At 38.7% G+C, this 18,901-nt stretch overlaps 1 protein-coding gene across 2 annotated transcripts; it reads left to right on the top strand.

Annotated features, from left to right (window-relative positions):
* The first annotated feature begins 15 nt into the window (after positions 1 to 15).
* Positions 16 to 16,945, top strand: PLK4 (polo like kinase 4). 2 transcript variants are annotated; one of them, XM_052814995.1, is made up of 16 exons: positions 16 to 216; positions 959 to 1,054; positions 1,871 to 1,966; positions 2,061 to 2,175; positions 3,103 to 4,135; positions 6,211 to 6,311; positions 7,902 to 8,272; positions 9,131 to 9,235; positions 9,633 to 9,735; positions 10,558 to 10,707; positions 11,641 to 11,771; positions 12,546 to 12,637; positions 13,015 to 13,153; positions 14,853 to 14,993; positions 15,906 to 16,012; positions 16,745 to 16,945. In XM_052814995.1, the coding sequence occupies exons 1-16, from the start codon at positions 187 to 189 to the stop codon at positions 16,842 to 16,844; spliced, it is 2,910 nt and encodes a 969-aa protein (XP_052670955.1). In that variant the 5' UTR covers positions 16 to 186; the 3' UTR covers positions 16,845 to 16,945. The 2 variants fall into 2 exon arrangements, with proteins under 2 accessions (XP_052670955.1, XP_052670965.1); XM_052815005.1 differs by lacking the exons at positions 14,853 to 14,993; positions 15,906 to 16,012; positions 16,745 to 16,945 and adding an exon at positions 14,112 to 14,609 and having other exon boundaries at positions 35 to 216.
* The last annotated feature ends 1,956 nt before the right edge of the window (positions 16,946 to 18,901 follow it).

Here is an 18,901-nt window from a genome sequence, read left to right on the forward strand (position 1 = left end):
GGCGGGGCGGGGAGGGGGAAGGTAACGGCGCGATTTTTCAAAATGGAGGCGCCGGGGGAGGGGAGCGGCCGCCGGGCCCGGGATCCAGCAGGCCTGGGCCGAGGCGGACGATGGAGGGCGCCGTGATGGGGAGCCGAGGTCCTGAGAAGAACCCATAGCGGGACCGGGGGAGAGCGGGCCAGCGCCATGGCGACCTGCATCGGCGAGAAAATAGAGGTGCGGAGCCCGGCCCCCTGGCCGGGGCCGCCCCGCCATTTGCCGGTCGGTGGCGGGGAGAGGCCAGGCGGGGGGGGGGCCGTCCCTCTCCCGGGCGGTTTGTTTGTGGGAGGCGGCCGGCGGGGGGCGGCCCGGCGGCAGGTTGTGGCGGGGCCGGCCCCCGCCCCCCCCCCGCCCCCGGGCAGGTCCCCGGCTGGGCGGCCGGGGGAGCGGGCGTAAGGGCTGAATCGGCCGGGACCGGCGTCCCCCCCCCCCCCGGGCCGAGCCGTGAAGCCGTGTTTCCTCATCCACGGGGAGGTCGGCTGTGGAAAGCCCCAGGCGTTCTGTGTTTTTGCGGGGCGGGCGGCGGTCGCTCCCCAGCCGGTGCCATAGCAGCGGGAGGCGGGTGTCTGCCGTTCCACGGGAACGGCGGGAGAGACGGCGGGAAGGTGGCCCGGCCCGACCCGACCCCGCCGCGCCGCACCGCCCCGGCCGGCGCCAGTGCAAGCCGGTCGCTGAGCGGGGAGGACGATGCCGCGGGGGGTGCTGCGCGGCCCCGTTGCGGACCGCCGCCGCGTCCCGGAGAGCTCCGTCCAGGTACACCCCCGCCCACCCCGGGGGGGCACCTGGGGGTTTGTGCCGGCATTGGGGGGTGTGGGGTCCCCCCATCACTCGGGGCAGGGGGGTGGGAGGGTGTCTGCGTCGGGAGAGAGGCTTCAGAGCCTGGGCTGGGACTGACGGCGGTGATTTGTTCGAGTTGCAGGATTTCAAGGTGGGGAACCTCCTGGGGAAGGGCTCCTTCGCTGGGGTCTACAGAGCAGTATCCCTGAAAACCGGTCTGGAAGTGGCTATCAAAATGGTAAGGCAGCCAGCCAAAGAAGCCTCAGTCTTTTGAGAGCCTGAACAAGGGCAAGCCACAACAGGTTGGGCTTCTGCGGTTGGGCATTCGTGCCTGGATTGCTTGTTTGTATGTAACCGATGTTTAGATTAGGATTCGATCCTGAACGGTGCAGTACAACCAAATAGAAGGTACTGATAACTAATAGAAATGCTTACAGCGCTATTAAAAGAACGTCAGCTCGTATATTCAACATTGGGTGGACAATCAGCCCTGTAGTTCTAATTCAGAAATTTGTGACTGCAAAAACTTCGTTTAGAATCCATGTGGCTGGAGAGGTCCTGGAAAAAAAAGTCTTGGAAAAATTTCCCCCACTGCCAGGACAGACTTTGTTCGTCAAGGAAACTTGCACCTCATGGGTGTTTTGCCAGATTTACTTACAATCTGTAATGCTTTATTTTATACTTTATATTTATATTATACTTTATGTTAGTTTATATTTAGCCACCTTCTTAATGTTAACTATATTTAGTGTATCTGCCTGGCAAAAGCAGAATTGGGTTTCTCTGCTTCGGTATTTCAGAAATTTTTTTAATTGGTGTTCGTATTAAAATGTTAATACTTGTCTACTTTGAAACAGTCGTGTGTTCCTCCATTTATCGATGATACTTGTTCATTAAAAGCATATAGTAGGTTAAACTATGTGAAAACTTGCTTACATTTAGAAGTTTTCAGGCAAACATGCGTTGGACATCTAAAACGTCAAGTTCGCTTGAACCTAACATGTACGTAATCAGTGTTGCAGTGCTTGAAAAATATTCTGTGATCCATTTACAGATAGATAAAAAAGCTATGCACAAGGTTGGAATGGTACAGAGGGTTCAAAATGAGGTGAAAATACATTGTCAGCTAAAGCATCCATCTATAATTGAGGTAAGAATCATGTTTTTGTAGAGAGGACTGTATATGTGACTTGCTGTATAGTCTACAAAATGTATTTTAATTTTTTCATTGTTTTATGTTCTAGCTTTACAACTATTTTGAAGATAGCAACTATGTATACCTGATACTTGAGATGTGTCACAATGGTGAAATGAGCAGATACATAAAGAACAGAAAGAAACCCTTTTCAGAAGAAGAAGGTGAGATTTTTTTTTTTTTCTGTGTAGCTCTGTTTGCATTAATGTTTTGGCTTATTCAGCAAATACTTAATTCTAGTGAAAGGGTATTTAAAACTGCCATCACTCTGAACCAGTCTGTATATCTTAAAATCTTGTGATAAGTGGTAATCTAGAGATTAATTACTATTACACATATTCACTTGAATTTCTGTACGCTTTTGTTTCTGTTTATGCCATTTTACAGTAGTTTGTGCTATTTGGGGTGTAGAAAAAATAGACAGCGATCTTAGAAGGTAGAGGTATATAGAAGGTAGTGCTTCCTTTGTACATAAAAGTATGTCGAAGTATAGGTCAAGACTGGGAAGTTCCACAGAGGAAATCTGGCAGCTTTACATCCACAGATTTGCTTTCTTTGTGTTGCACCTCTTCTCCTCGGTATTACTGTATTACATGTCACCAGTTAGAAAGCCTTCCACATTATAGTTTGCCTTTTGTGGTATCGTCGGAAATATTTACTGTGTTCCAAGGTGTGCGGAAATTAAGATAATGCAGTTAACTGTGTTGCTTAAGGGCTGAGTTAGCAAGGAAATATCCAATTTGACACTTCATCTAGAATTTTTGAAGGACTGGCAGCTGAGGAGAAATTCTACTATGGTTTTACTTCTGTTTCTTATGGAAAGCACTGAAAATCCTATCTTTCATTGAGAGTTCATTGTCAGAGTAACGCTAAAACTTTTGAATAGTGTTTTGAGTGTTTGAATAGTTTTTTAAAGCAAAAAGCAGAGTTAATTCCAATCTCATTAGCATGACACTTAAACATCCTTGTAACATTCCCATTATTTAAAAAAAAAAAAAAAAGCAAGACCAATAGCAGACTTCATAGTTGTGAAAATAACAACTTTCTGATTTCAATTTATGATTAAATCATCTGGTTTTGTGTTTTGACAGCTCGACATTTCTTGCATCAAATTATCACGGGTATGCTGTATCTTCATTCTCATGGAATACTGCACCGGGACCTCACCCTTTCTAATATCTTACTCACCAATAATATGAATGTCAAGATTGCTGATTTTGGACTAGCAACTCAGCTGAAAATGCCTCACGAAAAGCATTACACCATGTGCGGAACTCCAAATTACATTTCTCCAGAGATAGCCACAAGGAGTCCACATGGACTTGAATCTGATGTATGGTCTTTGGGTTGTATGTTTTACACTCTTCTTATTGGAAAGCCACCTTTTGACACTGACACAGTCAAGAACACGCTGAATAAGGTAGTATTAGCAGACTATGAAATGCCAGCCTTTTTATCAAGAGAGGCGCAAGACCTTATACATAGGTTACTTCGCAAAAATCCAGCAGATCGCTTGAGTCTTTCCTCCGTGTTGGATCATCCTTTTATGTCCAGGTGTAGCTCTGCACGGAGTAAAGATTCGGGAACTTCAGAAGATTCCATGGACAGTGGAAACGCTACCATCTCTACAACCTTCACAGGCTCTTCCAGCATCAGTACCAGTGGTTGCTTGAAGGAAAAGAAGAAGCTGTTGGTTGGACAGCCGCTCCCAAATAAAATAACTTTTTTTCCTAAAAACAAGAATTCCACTAATACTTCATCGGTAGATGGAAGTGGTTCTTTTCATCAGTGGGGAATTCAGGGAAAAGAAATTGGCATAACCAGCAGGGGAAGAACCATGCAACTTGCTGAAGAGAGACCACATTCGCGCTACCTCCGAAGAGCCCACTCTTCAGATAGGTCTGGCACATCCCATAGTCAGACTCAAGGCATATCAAATATTGTTGAGAGATGTCACTCTATGGAACTGCTTTCTAAGCCTAAAGTAGGAACAAGGGAATATACAGAATCCTTTTCACCTGCGAACAGCTATACTGATATAGGAGAAATATTTAAGGAGAAAACTTCTAGTAGCCCTGGTTCTTTCGAAGGGCAAATATCTCCACCTGTAAAAGATCAACCACAGTAAGAATCGGTTTTTATTAAGATGAAATTTAGAGCTGCCTTATGTTAAATGCATGATTTTTCCTGTAACTGAGCTGTAGTAAGTGCCCAGAGTCGTTACACTTGTAGCTTGAATACCAAATAGGAGAGGGTGATGGTTGATGCTGTTGCTATGTACAGGTTTACCTCCCCACTGTCCCTCTTTTAAAATTCATAGATGCAGTGCATCAGCTAGCTAGATTGTAGCTTTTTTTTATCCTGGTAATACTCTATTATTGACTTATTTCCATGTGCAGCAAGTTGAGTATTTCTTTCCCCACAGTAATTGCAGTAGAGAGCCTTGCTAATTGTTCTTTGTAGAACAGCCGTAGACTAGGGTAGAAGGCATTCAGGGTGTGATTGCCAACACTTTTACTTGCTGCTCTGTTTTTTTTTTTTCTGTTATGCTTCAACAAGATAAAGGAAAAAAAAAAAAACAGATTAAGTACAAGATTAGATGATGGATTATAAAACTGGTGTACCAGAAAGGAAAATAACACTCAAAGATAACTATCTGAAACTTAGTCCTGTCCTTAGTTGTAGTTCCTGGGTGAAAATCCTGGCTTCTTTCTATATGTTGATGGACTGCCCCAGCTGATACAAACCAACTCAGGTGCCAAATCTACAAGGGATGCTAGGATGTTTTCTGTGTTGTTGGAGGCCTCATCTTTGACTTCTGTGCACTGCTATGCAACAAGAGCCCTCCTTTGTGATAAACTTAATCTGTCTGTGCTCAGAAGTTTGCTTTGTCTTTGCAGAATATCAAAGAGCACTTTCCTATTTTAATATAAGGACTGTTGCCTATCTTAGTTCTTGCATTTCTCTCCACATTAAGAAGTGGCAACTTTGTGTGATGGTTTCATATGCTTTTCTTTTTGCAAATCAGTTCAGGGAAAATGCAAATGAAGACTTTGCCCTGTAGAAAACGTAAATGGAGTAAGAGGTTTTTCTTGACTATTGGGAAGTGTTTGACATAAGTCCCTGTTCAGCAAGTTCAATGGGCATGTGCATTCTTTCTAGTTTGAGAAATGTTTGATGAATCAAAAAAGAAATTATTTATGCAAATATTAACGTAATGCTTACTTGTATTCCCCGTGACTTCATAATGACATGCTGAATGTAAATGGGACAGAATATTAATATGACTGTGGTGATTAACTGAATGGTTACTACTTTTTTTACGTGGTTGATTATAGGAAAGCCTCTTACATCTATAGTTAGCCTGCACAGCAATCTTAAATGCAAGGTTCGAAGACCGAAATTAGATGCTTATATTCTGAGGGGTGGGGTTTTTTGTGATCATTGAGTCCTTGCCAATGCTAAAGTAGTGATCATCGCAAAAAGAAGGTACAGACAGGTACAGGCTACAGAGACAGAAAACCTCACAGGAGCTTAGTGTGAATTTACAACAGATCAGTGATTCTGCTGTAACTGCTTTTGTGTGTATTCTTTATTCTTCAGCATGTGGATTATACTTTGACTTCACCTGTGACTACATATATGTCATTTTTCTAAAAAACTGGTAAAAATCGTTATAATATTTGGGATTTACGATATTTTATATGAACTCAAATTATTTTAGGTGGGAAGATTGCCTACGTATTTCAGCTGCATATTTGTTATGCTGAATGAGATCCGCTGGTGTCATGGTCATCATCCCTGTGTCTTCTCTGAGGTTGTTTCCTATACTGTGAATTAAGAACTATGTGTAAGAACAGCCACTGCTGGCAGCAGCCAGCAATGGCTGTTTTTATCAATGGCTCTTTTTATTCATATATGTCAGTTCTAAGAGTCTACTAGTGAGTGCTAACAGGCTTAAATCATTAGGAATAACTTCTTATTCCGTTTGGAAACAGTATTTTTTTTTTTTATGCTTTACCCAATGAACATTCACCATGAAAAAAGAAGCATGTTCTAAGCTGTCTAGAGCTGCGAAATGCCACCTGCATTTCTTTAATGTTCTAAAAGTGTTGTGGTTTCTGCAGCTGTAACATAACTGTTGTTGTGCAAGTGTCTTTGATGTAATCTTGATTACATGTGTAACTTTTATTTTGCAGCTCAAATTATCTCTGCCCAGTGAAGCCCCAGGTTGGTTTGTTAGAGCAGAAGTCCCAGGCTGAAACAATGCAGCAGTGGCTTGGAAGCATGCAAACAAATGGTGTGTAACTAATCAGTTGTACATCTTTTGCACTCAAGTTGGAGTAGTGACTTCTAACAATTTTTGTGGGTTTTTCTATATTTTATTTCTTTAAACTTGTGACAGAAGGGGTATTTGTATGGCCAAGTAACTGTGATACCAGAGTATAATGCTGGCATCATAAATAACAGCAACTGGATGTTAACAGAGGCTACTGCAGGCAGACTTTTTTTTTTACCTGAATTAAAAGCATGGGAGACCCTAAACTGACTTGTCACTGTAAAAAATTGACACAGATACTGAAATGGGCAAAATGATTTCCAGCATTGCTAATCTGTAGTATCATTCTTAAGCAAGAAATATTCCATTGAAAGCATTGTTTTGTTTTCTCTTTCGGAATAAGCTGTAACATTTTAGTTTCCTGAGATAGGAATTAATTTCAGAAGGCTTTGTAGTTAGCATTCCTCTTAAGCTGTTGGGCTGGTATAATGAACTGTATGTAACCGCTTTTATAAGCGTGAAAAAATTGTACATTGGATTTGAATACTTAGCTTCCTAAAATTGAGGTAATTATCTCCTTTTAGTGTTTTAGCAAAAAAAAAAAAAAAGGAAAACACAATTCTAGAACCTGCCATAATTAGTCAGTTGTGACCTGAAATGTGTGAGTATAAATACATAACAAAAGATTGACAGGTGACTCAAAAGCCCTGTTAATTTAGTTGTGCAAATACACCTTAAGAGAAAATGGGACCTCGGTGAATGAGAGATAATGAGGCTGCAGAAGGAGGGGTGGAGGAAAGGTTAAAAGACACAGAAGGGAAGGAGGTGTTTTTTGTCATGCATCATGTTACATCTTTTACAAATAATGTAATTTAATCATAAAACTAAATCGCAAATTCATTCTAGCCTTTTTTATTTTGATATTACTGGACTCCTTACCTTCCTGTCTACAGGGAATTGGAATCATATGACATATGGTCTGAATAATCCTATTGAATTTTTGATCCCTTCTCAACTGTTCTGCAACATGGCAGGAGGAGGGAATTACTTGTGTGGGTGAGGCGAAAGTTGATCAAGGGCTTAAATATCAAAACTGGGGAAGCAGTTATAGGAAGTTTAAATACAAAAAATAGGTTTTTGTATTTTAACAAGTGACTAGCAATAAAACAAGGGGTTTGAACTGTGAATTTTTAACATCTTGAGTACTAAAACCTCTGCTTGGTGCTGAAACACTAGTTAGTTAAGCTGGAACTTAAATGAAACTTGGTGCTAGTGGTTATCTGAATGGCAAGTAAACTGTGTTTCAACAAATTAAACTAATTCTTGTTTAAGTATCTATTTGAAATCTTAGTATTTTGTTTATTGAAGGCCATCATAACTGAAATCTAGTAACAGTTTATTTTAAGTAGCACTGGAATTTTGTTAGCACATGTATTGATTGGTACTACAGTTGTAGCCTAATGCTTTGGACTGAGGACTGAAGAAATCCCATTCTCCACTTCAATAAGCCTTCTAGGATGATACTTTGAAAAGCTTTTAAAAACATAATAGCATTTTTTTCTTCTGACTGTGACTCTTTGAATCTACAATGTACTTTTATGATGCTTTCAGTTCCGCTGAGACCACCTGCAGACCTAACTGGCAACAGTAATGCACATGGGGGTTTTCGGTATCTGGATGTGCAGCAAGATGCATCAAGAAATGCATGGAACACCTTAAAAGATATCAGGAATCACGATGCATCCATCGACTCTTCGCATTCTTTGAACCAGAGAAACCCAAAGAAATACATCCCCGGAGTTCTCTGCAAATCTGAGAAAATTCAACCATCTTCTACATGTGGCCTTTGGTCAACTTCAGAGCAAAACCAAACGTGGGGCAAAGAACCACCAGCACATCAGAAACCTACACTGCGAAGTATAGTGTCACCTCTCAACGCTCACAGACTAAAACCAATCCGGCAAAAAACAAAAAATGCAGTGGTACGTATCAGCTCTTAAAATGGAAACAACTCAAGTATTAAATACAGTGTGACTATCTCTTAAAAATCACTTGGTAAATCAGAATCATTTGTATTTAGAAAAGTTAATCCATAGTCATTTAATTTCAAGTCCTATTAGTAAGATGCATCTTAGTTTTTTGTATATGGAATACTTGTGGTCACTTCCTGCAAGTAGTGACATGGCATTGCTTTTAGCTGACAAGCAAAGAAGCTGTAGGTAGACATAAATATTAAGTGCACATATACTTCTTACAGTTCTAAAACTCTGTACTGCTTAGCTGTACAGTTGGCATAGTTAAAATCTTAAATGCAAACAGATCAAACACTTCTACAGATTGGATAAATAACTGGATTAGAAATGAAAACAGTCTTGCTCTCAAGTAAAAACTTTAATATTTTTCCTATAGTGCTGCTTTTTCCCTGTCTTGTGGGTGGGAAAGCAAAACAAATTCCATTAATCCTTACTGATCACATAAATTTTCTGGTTGGTTTGTTCCTGGTATCACCCTTTTGTTCCATTTCTTATAGTCCTGCTCATCCTGTCCTGTTTCCTCCTGCCCCCCAATTTGCTTTTTAAAAAAGAACATAATAGATCTGACCTGTCTTTGTTTGATTTGTCACTTAAGAAACCACGCCCTCACTGACCAGGCTTATAACCTTCAGTCATGTTGAAGAAGTGTTCTGTTTGAATAGCATTACTGTAATAAGCATTTATAAGTTTGCATTGCATTCGAGGAAGAAAACCTTTTTTTAAAAGCATTTGTGGAATGAAATCATATCTTATCTTGCCAGAAAGTAAAGGTCTTTTTGTTTCACTTGTATATTTAATATATTTTAGGTGAGCATTCTAGATACTGGGGAAGTGTGTATGGAGTTTCTAAAAGAACACCACTCGCAAGAGCTTGTGAAAGAAGTTCTCAGAATATCTTGTGATGGAAATGTGGTGAGTATGTTTTCAGTTTCTTCACTGTTGTATAAAGGGCTTAGAGCATTCTGTTCTTTCAGAGGTTTTTTTTTTATTTGCATTTAAGTGATTATTTGTTTGGAAGTGCAATGTTTCCATATGCACAGCTGTAAACTCCTCCGCCCCTGCCCCCCCCATAGTACAGCCATACAAATATAGGTAGCAAGCAATTACTTAAGAGCAAAATTGGACTTGACTTTTGGAATAGGTGAAGTATTCTTGAAAAACTGCTGCTGTTAAATAATTACTTAGAGGAATAGTGTTCATGGTAAATTACAGTAATTAATTCAACTGTGACTTATTTCCATACCTGTTAAAAGTAGGGAGTGCTGCAGTAAGAGGCAACTGTAAACACATTTTTTTCCCCTTTTTGTAGATTGCAGTTTATCATCCAAATGAAGGAAGAGGTTTCCTTCTTGATGACAGACCTCCTGCTCCTCCCGAAGACATCTGCATGTATGATTTTGACAACTTGCCAGGTAACCTGAAATTTATTTTAAAATTATGATTATTAATGTGATTAAGTGAATCTTGTTTGAGACTTCTTAGCTTTTAGCCACTACTTTTCAGATAACTGTGAAGATAAAACTCCTTTCAGAATAAGATTCAAACTACAGTTTAACTGGAAACTGTATTTTGAAACTTCACAAGAAAGCCTAAACCTACAGGTTTTAATTCATTTTGTATGGAAGTTATAAGGAGTCACCTACCCCTTTACAATGTAGCGTACTAAAATTAAAGCTTTCATAATCTTCTCCTTGTTCATATTGGAAGCTGTTTAAATATGACTGGAAGAAATATTATCAAGACATTTTTTAAAACAGCAACTTTACTTTGTGCTTCCTAATACTCATAACTTGGGGAGGAAGGGGAAAAAATACATACTTTAAAGCATTGACAGAGTATTTAATGTAAACAGCTGAAGAAAAAATATAAGCTAACTGTAAGGTTTTAAGAGACAAGCAGACTTCTCTACTAATTAGAGATCGAAGACAGGTTTCACCTAAAGCCAGGAAGCCTGCTGGACCACAGTATCTAGTTAAACAGTATATGCAGCACTTTACTATGTTGTTTAGGTTCTGAATTATGTTCATTGAAACTATTCAAGTGAAGCTGTTGAAGACGCCCACTTTTCTAAAAGTTGGTGGAAATAAGTCAGTTTCTTTGAATGTAATTCTGTTAAGTACTTAAATATTACTTAACCTTCAGCTATCAAATACGTATTTTAAATTACTTCAAGTTGGTGCAAAGTGTTTAATCTGATGACTTTTTGGTAAAGGTTTTTAAATTTTCTTTTGTAGAAAAGTACTGGAAAAAATACCAGTATGCAGCCAAGTTTGTGCAGTTGGTAAGAACAAAAACCCCCAAAGTTACGTTCTACACAAGATATGCCAAGTGCATGTTGATGGAAAATTCACCCACTGCAGATGTTGAAATTTGTTTTTATGATGGTATGTATTCATTTTTGCAATTATGCAAATAGTTATATCATGTTATTAAAGCTGCACTAAAATATTGCCAAACACTAAACAATGAACACTTCAGGTTGAAGAAAATACTAGAAACTTTTTTTTTGCCACTCTGCCTTTATTCTAACACTAGGAGATCAGTTTATTATTCATTAGTTCCTTACCAATACCTTCTTCAGGGAGTACATGTTGCAAAAGTGTTATTTAAATTATGCCTTGTTTTTATTGATGAGCTCTTCTTTGCATCTACATTTGATAGTCAACCTACTTAGTGAAAGGTGTGTCCCTACTCTAAGCTTTCCATTAACTGAGGTAATAGTATTACCAAGAACACTCGCTCGAGATAGCAGTTGGCTGCCTTTTCCAACTCTACCCTTCATAAACTAGACTGCACTCATGATTGTTTTCTCACTATAGACTACTGTCAACTAGTTTGATTTGCCACATGTATAGATATACCCCAACAGAATTTATGACAAAAAACAAAAAAAAGACTTAACAGCTTTGTGATTCAGTGTGGAACTGCTATTGAAAGAATGGGCATCTTTTTTAAAACTGTATTGAGATACTAATAGAGCCTAATTAACCAATCTTTGGCAATACTGTTAGAGATGTTAATTTTGTCTCAGATTAATGTCTAGAAAGGTAGTTATTAAGATATGTAATAAATGCATTATTCAGCCCATTTAAGTAGTGATCTTTGGCCATAGAGGGCATTCTGTTAATACCGCAGTTACAATTTAAGTGGCTTTTTATTTCTGCTGGACATAGAGCTCATGCAGGAGTGGTTTTATTCTTGCAGTAATTAAGTCAGTAAGATACACTTCCGTAGAGTAGAATGTAATGGCAGAAATCTGTATTTCATAGATGCTGGTATGTTACACAATTCACACTAGAAATTTTTACTTTTTACAGGAGCAAAGATACACAAGACAGCTGGTATAACTCGCGTGATTGAAAAATCAGGGAAGTCCTTCACTTTTAAAGGAGAAAATGAAGCGGGTTTGAAGAAGGAAATACAAGTTTATATGGATCATGCAAATGAGGTAAACTTTTATATAGACCTTTTCTCGTGCAAAGCAACCTTCTGAAAAATCAGTTTCTCTTTCACAAATGTGCTTTTGATGTTGCTTTTCCTATTTTTCATTACACTAATAAGGAGGGATGATAAAGTGTTTTTTGGAAGAGCAAATATCAATGTAGAGGTAGCAGTAACAATGCCTCACAATGAAGACTGTTAGAGGAAATTCTTACTAGCGTGTAAAGCAGGTTTGCCTGTATGGTGAAAGGATTAAACAGAACAGTTGAAGCTGCTTTATACAAGTTTTTAAAAAAACTGCCCCCCCCCCCCCCCCCAAAAAAAAACCAAACGAAACACAGAAACCTGCCAGGTGTTTAACTGGCCTTCCTGCTGTACTTTCTTGTTTCATGTCAGCCAATTAGCAGTCACAAGTAATTTTTTTGTCTATGAACTTAGGAAACAGTAAAAATATAGTACAAACTTCCTATTCAGTCTTCCTTATGTTCTGTTATTTTCTGGAAGATAATTCAGGGGTGTTCTAGACCCCATCTAGTCCGCTAAAAGGGGAGGAGATGTGATGATTAAGAGCTTAATTCCAGATGTGCTGACGTTATGATGGAATCTTGCTGTAGTACAGATTTTTGAATTGCCTCCACGGTAAATGAGTGCAGCTATAATTGATATTCATTACCATTGAAAAAAGAATTTCCTTGTGTAGGCTCACCTGCCACACTAAACATGTATGAAATAGTTACACTGTTCTCAGTTAAAAACTTTAAGAAGCTTCTTCTAATTCCAGGGACATCATATATGCCTTGCACTGGAATCTGCTGTCTTGGAAGAAGAAAAAAGGAGTGAAAGTGTTCCATTTTTTCCAATAATTGTTGGAAGGTAGTATCTTTCACCTGAAAATACTTACGCATTTGAATATTCCCACTAAGCATCCTTATGCAGCTGATGTTTGCAGAAGCCAGGGTTGCTTAACAGAGGCTCATAGTCATTAGCAAGATAAATATTAACTTGATAGCATGTATGCACACCTTATTTTGGACTTGCAAAGCCTCCTTTGATGCTAGGACAACGTACAGTTGTGGATTTAGACTAAACCAGGCTAACAATTAGCATGTGTAAAAACAATTCTGCAGAAGACCAGTGCCATCAAGTGCTTTGTACAGTCCATGGTAAGCTAAGGGAAAAGCTATGGCTCCTCACTTGTCTGTCCAAAAGGGACTAAAACCTTTTCCCAATTTGTCTTATTATTTTTCCAGAAAACCTGGCATTACTGAATCGCCACAGGCTGTAGTACCTCCACTGTTGGACAACACAAACTGTTCAAAAGAAGTTATGGCACTGGATAGAAATATAGCTGCCAGTTCTACTCCAGTTCAGATGCCAAACTGTACTCCTGTAAGTACACAAGAACATACAGTGGAGACTACTCTCCAGTAGGGATTCAAATATTGCTGTTTTATTTGAATTAATGGAATTACATTTGTATGGACATAAGCTTTTATTAGCCATTTGTGAGCATATTGACTAGAAATGTTAATTTTGATTTTAACTAACTTTTGATATCTGGATTTAAGATAATCTGAAAAATCAAAATCCTCCAAAACTTTACCACAAATGCCTCCTGGGAAGATAGTTTGAAAATTGCTTACTCATGTTATGCAGCACAGTCTTCAGTTTGTTTTGGAGAGCTCTGATGTGCCCTCAGGCCTATTATAGTGAATGGTAGTCACAAACGATATTAGCATTTGAGGCTATTGTTCTGAAATAATCAAGTGTTAGTATGTGTGTAAAAAAAGAAAAGCGCAAGCATAAATGTATTTATATGTATAGCCAACAAGGCTTTGTGTGCGATTTCATCTAGCTTGTTTAAAAGACCCGCCAAGTTTCAATTCTTGTATCACAGCCCTGATACAACTTCCCCAGCTGACTGAATGGTATGGCGGTCTTGGCACACTAAGTCTGTATCATCTGAACTTTGTTGAATTTACATGGGTCTGCATCTCTCTGATTGTGTAGCACATGTCCTTAATGCAGGATCTGCCAGTTTCTGCTTGACTGAAATGAACCTGGCAACAAAAATTCCTTAGGGCTTCATTACTAGTGTCAATTTTTTACACTGACTTAAGGTTACCCATCACCAGAGTTCTAACCTGAGGGTTCAGCATTCAAACTCATTCTTTGTTTGCCATATAGCACTTTCACTGTTTGCTTTCTCTTCTGAAGTATGTACTTCTAAGCAAAACACCACAATATCTGGTTGCCTTTCTGTGTTACTCTTGACTTTTTTTTGTCAGTTTGTTTATACTTGAACTAGGTCTGTATATCCTGAGGTGCAGCTTGTTGTTTCTTTCAGGTTCCTGTAATTATCTGGATCCTGATCTCTTTCCTGACCAAGCTCTCCTATTTCAGAGTCATCCCCTGACTTGCATCTTTTCACTGAACCCCGAATCTTAAATACTGCTAAGCACACCACCTCATCTCTGTCATCTCTGTGACTATGGGAGGAGGTATTCGAGTAGTAGAACTTTTATAGAAGCAGACATGTTCCTCCTAGACAGTAGTGGTGGTGTTGTCCTAAAGGCCTCCGATGTTTGCTTCTCTGTTATTCTTAATTCATCACTTTTGCCTCTCTAAACCTGTAACAGACACTGTATGTGCTGTAGAACTCTTCTATTAATGTTTAATATTCTAGTTTCCAATTAATAACTATGTCCATACTTTTGTAAAATGTTGGCCAAGTGGTCATCTGAATGAGGGCTGCTTTATAATCTAACGTGCTGAACATTTTTGCTGAAGATGGGCAGGGTTTTCTGTCAGATAAGGAAAAATGGGGGTTAAGTAGAAAAAGTCTGCTTATGGAAAGCAATTCCTTTGTGAGTACAGGGAAGTGGTAGAAAAACTGTCATAGTACTGAGAAAGTCATACGAAATCCTGTGGGGTTTTTATAATGTAATGCTGTTAAATGAAGCATATAGGCTAAATCTGTCTGTATATATGAGAAGATTAGAACAGGTGGGAATTGACCACTATAGCTGGTATATAATCAGTCGGATTAATACTAAGGCTGCTAATACTGTGCATTTCTGGGTTTTAGGTGGTGTCGTATGAAAAGTCTACTTTTATGACTAACACTGCTGAAACTATATGCTCCTCTGTTCATCAAACAGAATGCAGTCCAAATTCAGCCCAACTTTTAAAATCTGTCTTTGTGAAAAACGTTGGTTGGGCTTCTCAGGTGAGAAACAAATACTCATAAAGGAGGGACGTCTGTTCTTTTTGCCTGTTAAACTTGAGATACATATTTTTAAGTCATTAACTTTAAACTTGATTTGTGAGGAATACATTCAGTTGTGCTTTGCTACAGTTTAAATCTGGTATGTGTAAAGATCCTTCTAAACAAGCGTGTTGGATAAATACCATGGTGAACTACATAAGTAGAAGAAACCAAAATAATAGTTCTGTATTTCAGTTATTACAATCCTCCTGTGGTGGTTATTGCCTGTTTCAGTGCCTTGTCATTTAAATTTGACGAGTAAAAAACTGAAGCTGTTCAGCTTCTGTCTGTTCACTAATATGGATGTAAAGGTGTCATGACATCGTGTTTTTAACAGATAAGTACCAGATCTGTACAAGAAGAATAATCTACCTGTACAACAAGAAAAGCTGTTTCCTTACATAGAAATTTTTCCTCTGCTTTTCTGTGGGATCAGCTTTAGATTTAAAAAATGGTTCTCTGTAATCCAGATAAAGTAAGCTTCCTGTCCTAACAGAGAAAGTTTGCTTTATATATATAAACTTCAAAATATATGCAGCTGTGAGCTTTTACAAATGGGCCTTCTATTTTACATTTGGTCCTATTTAAAATTCCTTTAGGAGTGGTTAAGCCGAAGGTACTTCTTTATTTAACTGTCCTTGAAAAGGATGACTAAAGGCGAGTACCTGAAACCTTAGGAAGTCTGATTCTTTCGACTGCATGACACTACTTACTCTGAAGTAGTATACATGCCATCTTCATCTTTAAAAGACTGACCAAGGTGCCCAAGTCACTTCAATTCTGAAAAACTTTCAGCTACAATTATTAGAAAAATTCTAGGTACATAATCTTGTATTTTTTGTCCTCAAACCATAATGCAACTTTTCTTGTTAGCTGACCAGTGGAGCAGTATGGGTTCAGTTTAATGATGGATCCCAACTGGTAGCCCAAGCAGGTGTTTCTTCTATCACTTACACATCTCCAGATGGCCAGACAACTAGGTGAGTCTGTTACTGCTCTAAAAATAGTTCTGTTTACTGCCAGTGCAAGGCTGTTATACACAAGGTAAACTTCACAGCTGCTATTTGTTTTGCTTTGTAAATATTAAAACTTAGCTTTTCAGTCACTTCTCAGTTGATTAGCTTATATAAGCTTAATAAGTAAAGAGAAACACCTATAGCTTTGACTGAACTCTGGGTAACGAATAAAAAAAAGCTGGGAAGGCATCTACTTGGTCTCTAGAGTATAGCCACGATTCATGTATGGGGAGAAAAGTAAGGTTTTAATACCTTCCGCCCCCCCCTCCAAGATACTGCTAGATTAGGGAGATAGCATGCCAACATTGATGCACAGACCTGAAGTGCTCAGGTGAAGCTTTACATATCTTTTGAACACTGGGCACTTCCCATACAAATATAGCCACTCTGTAACACCCTTCCTCTGTGCAAAGTTTGAGACAGTAATATATATACAGTCTGCTCAGATATTATTGCAGCTTTAAACACTGTTTAGATATTTTCTTAATCTGAAACACTTTTTTCAGTTAAATACATATAGGGAAGGGGGGGCCTAGATTTAAGCTATCAAACTCCAATTAACGTGTCTAGATATACTTAAAACCTACTTGACTTAGTGGTTTTCCTATTTACAGGCAAGTTTTGAAATGATTATACTGTCCTGAAAGCAAATTATTTCAGGCATCTAACTTTTTTAACGCTTATTTGCCTTTCTAGGTATGGAGAAAATGCTAAGTTGCCAGAATACATCAAAGAGAAGCTACACTGTCTGTCTTCCATTCTTGTGATGTTTACCAATCCAGCTGGTCCCCACTGATTAAAGCAAAGTAGGTGTCAGGACACAAGAGCTTAATAAACTCACTGACTTTCAAGTAAAGTGACTGATCGTACTCGGCTTATGCAGAAATTCTTCAAAAAGCTGGTAAAAAAAAAAAAAATAGGAAGGGAAGGGTTGCTTTGTTCATGTGTAGCAAATAGCTTGTGAAGTATCTTACAAAACACATTTTTCCTCAAAATGATGGATAAACTTGCCCCAGCAAAACTTTGAGCAACTTGGTTCTAGATAGCAGCAACTTTTTGGAAATAATCTAAATCTGTTGTGTTTTTTTTCTTCCCCCACTGCTTACTCAGTGCCAACAATCAAGGAAAACGCATCTGTGCTGTTGAAGTGTTTGTATTTGTAAATAACTTATATTTTTACGTCTTGCAAGTAATATATGTAAATATGTATATGTTTTATAACTGTTTTTATTTTTTTTTGTAGCAGCAGCTTTAACCTCCCTGCTCAAGCATTTTATACAAAAAAAAAAAAAAAATAAATGCAGTGGTAATCATCCAGATCTATTTATTTGTTTCATGTTCAAGTGATGGTTTATTAAGAGCCCTTTCCACTAAGTATTAAGCTCAATTTATAACAGGAGCTGACCTGGTATCATAGAGCATCATATGTTGGGAGTTGAGGACTGGGTGAAGCTTGGGGAGAAACAGTGTAAAACTGTTGCACAAAGTTCCTTTGAATTTGCTGAACTGAAAAATTGCACTGTGGTTTGTGTATTCAGTATTTTACCTTTGGCCTACAGCTGACTAAAAATGGGAGCACAGTCCATGATAGGAAAGTGAACTATATAGACTGTAGTAACTGATTCAGCTTGTTACTTTGTAGGCATTTTAATACCTTTAGGTACCTTTACCTTGTCTTACAGAGTATGAATCACATGTAAGAAACTGAAGTAGCATTGACATTAGCTTTTTTTTAAGCATTTTGTTTCAGTGTGCTAACACTACTGATGGTGCTTATATTCATAAATAAATACTCCAGCTTCTTTATAAGGTAGGAGAAAGGCTTAAGTTAAGTGCAAGAGTGGGATCCAAAAGGGTGTCGGTGGCAGGGAGGATGGAGAGTTTCAGAGGTGCTGATAGGGGCTTGCATATGTGGTCTAGGCACAATAAGCTGAGCTGTAAAACCCTCAAGAAAGAGATGTTCTAATACAGCTTTTTTGAATCTGCAGGCTCAGCTTAGAGCTGGAATAGCCTTGACTTCAAGTCAGTTCTCCTCATTTATCTGGTCTGATAGACACAATTTTGATTTTGTCATGTCCAAATCAAGTAAATAGCTTGTAAATAAAGAATGTGGCACTAGTAACATCAAGAAAGATATACAACACCCCTCCTGCCCCAAAACCTTAAATGATTCTCCAAAAGAAATTTTTTTAAACTGCTCTGGCAGTTGAGATGTGTACCTTTTCATGTTGGACCTTAATACTCAGATGGAATAACTGCACAGTAAAATGAGTTAACTATAGCAAGTCTTTGAAAAACCAAGTAAGATGCATAGCTCTTATGCAGACCCTAAGGTTTTTTTTAATATACCTATAGATACAAACATGTGCACATGCACATAAATACACCTTTCTTAGAAGAAACATTTTTGGTTTAGTACTTTAATCTTCAATCAACTGACTCTTAAAGTAGGAAGTCAACCTTGGTTAAGGTGTGGGTCAGCACTGCATGTTAAAAACTTGCATTATCAGCCACACTGGTTATCTTTATTTCAGACATAATATACTCTAGTTTGATGTGCAAGCTAAATGTACAAATAGTTGAAGAAAGCCTAAGAGGTAGACACTAGGAGGGCAGAAAGGCATAAATGCTTAGAAAGAACCATGACCTAGCTTGTAAGGACTGGTGTGACTTACGTACAGCTGTGTTACATTGCTAACCAGAATAAAAAGAAAAAACAGAAGCCCTGGGTGTGGATAACAAGAACATGTTTTGTGAGAATGAGAGGATGATAACCTATAACAAGCAAGCCATAGCTTAAAACACAGCTGACCTAGGAAAATAAAAATTCTCATAGCCAAAGAATTTATAGTC

This window comes from Harpia harpyja, chromosome 2 (genome assembly GCF_026419915.1).
Source record: "Harpia harpyja isolate bHarHar1 chromosome 2, bHarHar1 primary haplotype, whole genome shotgun sequence".
Lineage (NCBI taxonomy): Eukaryota > Metazoa > Chordata > Aves > Accipitriformes > Accipitridae > Harpia > Harpia harpyja.

Bases quoted from the DNA above. Each gene is read 5' to 3' on its own strand.
- PLK4 (XM_052814995.1), top strand. From the start codon at position 187: ATGGCGACCTGCATCGGCGAGAAAATAGAG. The intron at 4,136-6,210 runs GTAAGAATCGGT...TTTATTTTGCAG, and splicing joins CCTGTAAAAGATCAACCACA to CTCAAATTATCTCTGCCCAG. The intron at 9,236-9,632 runs GTGAGTATGTTT...CCCTTTTTGTAG, and splicing joins TATCTTGTGATGGAAATGTG to ATTGCAGTTTATCATCCAAA.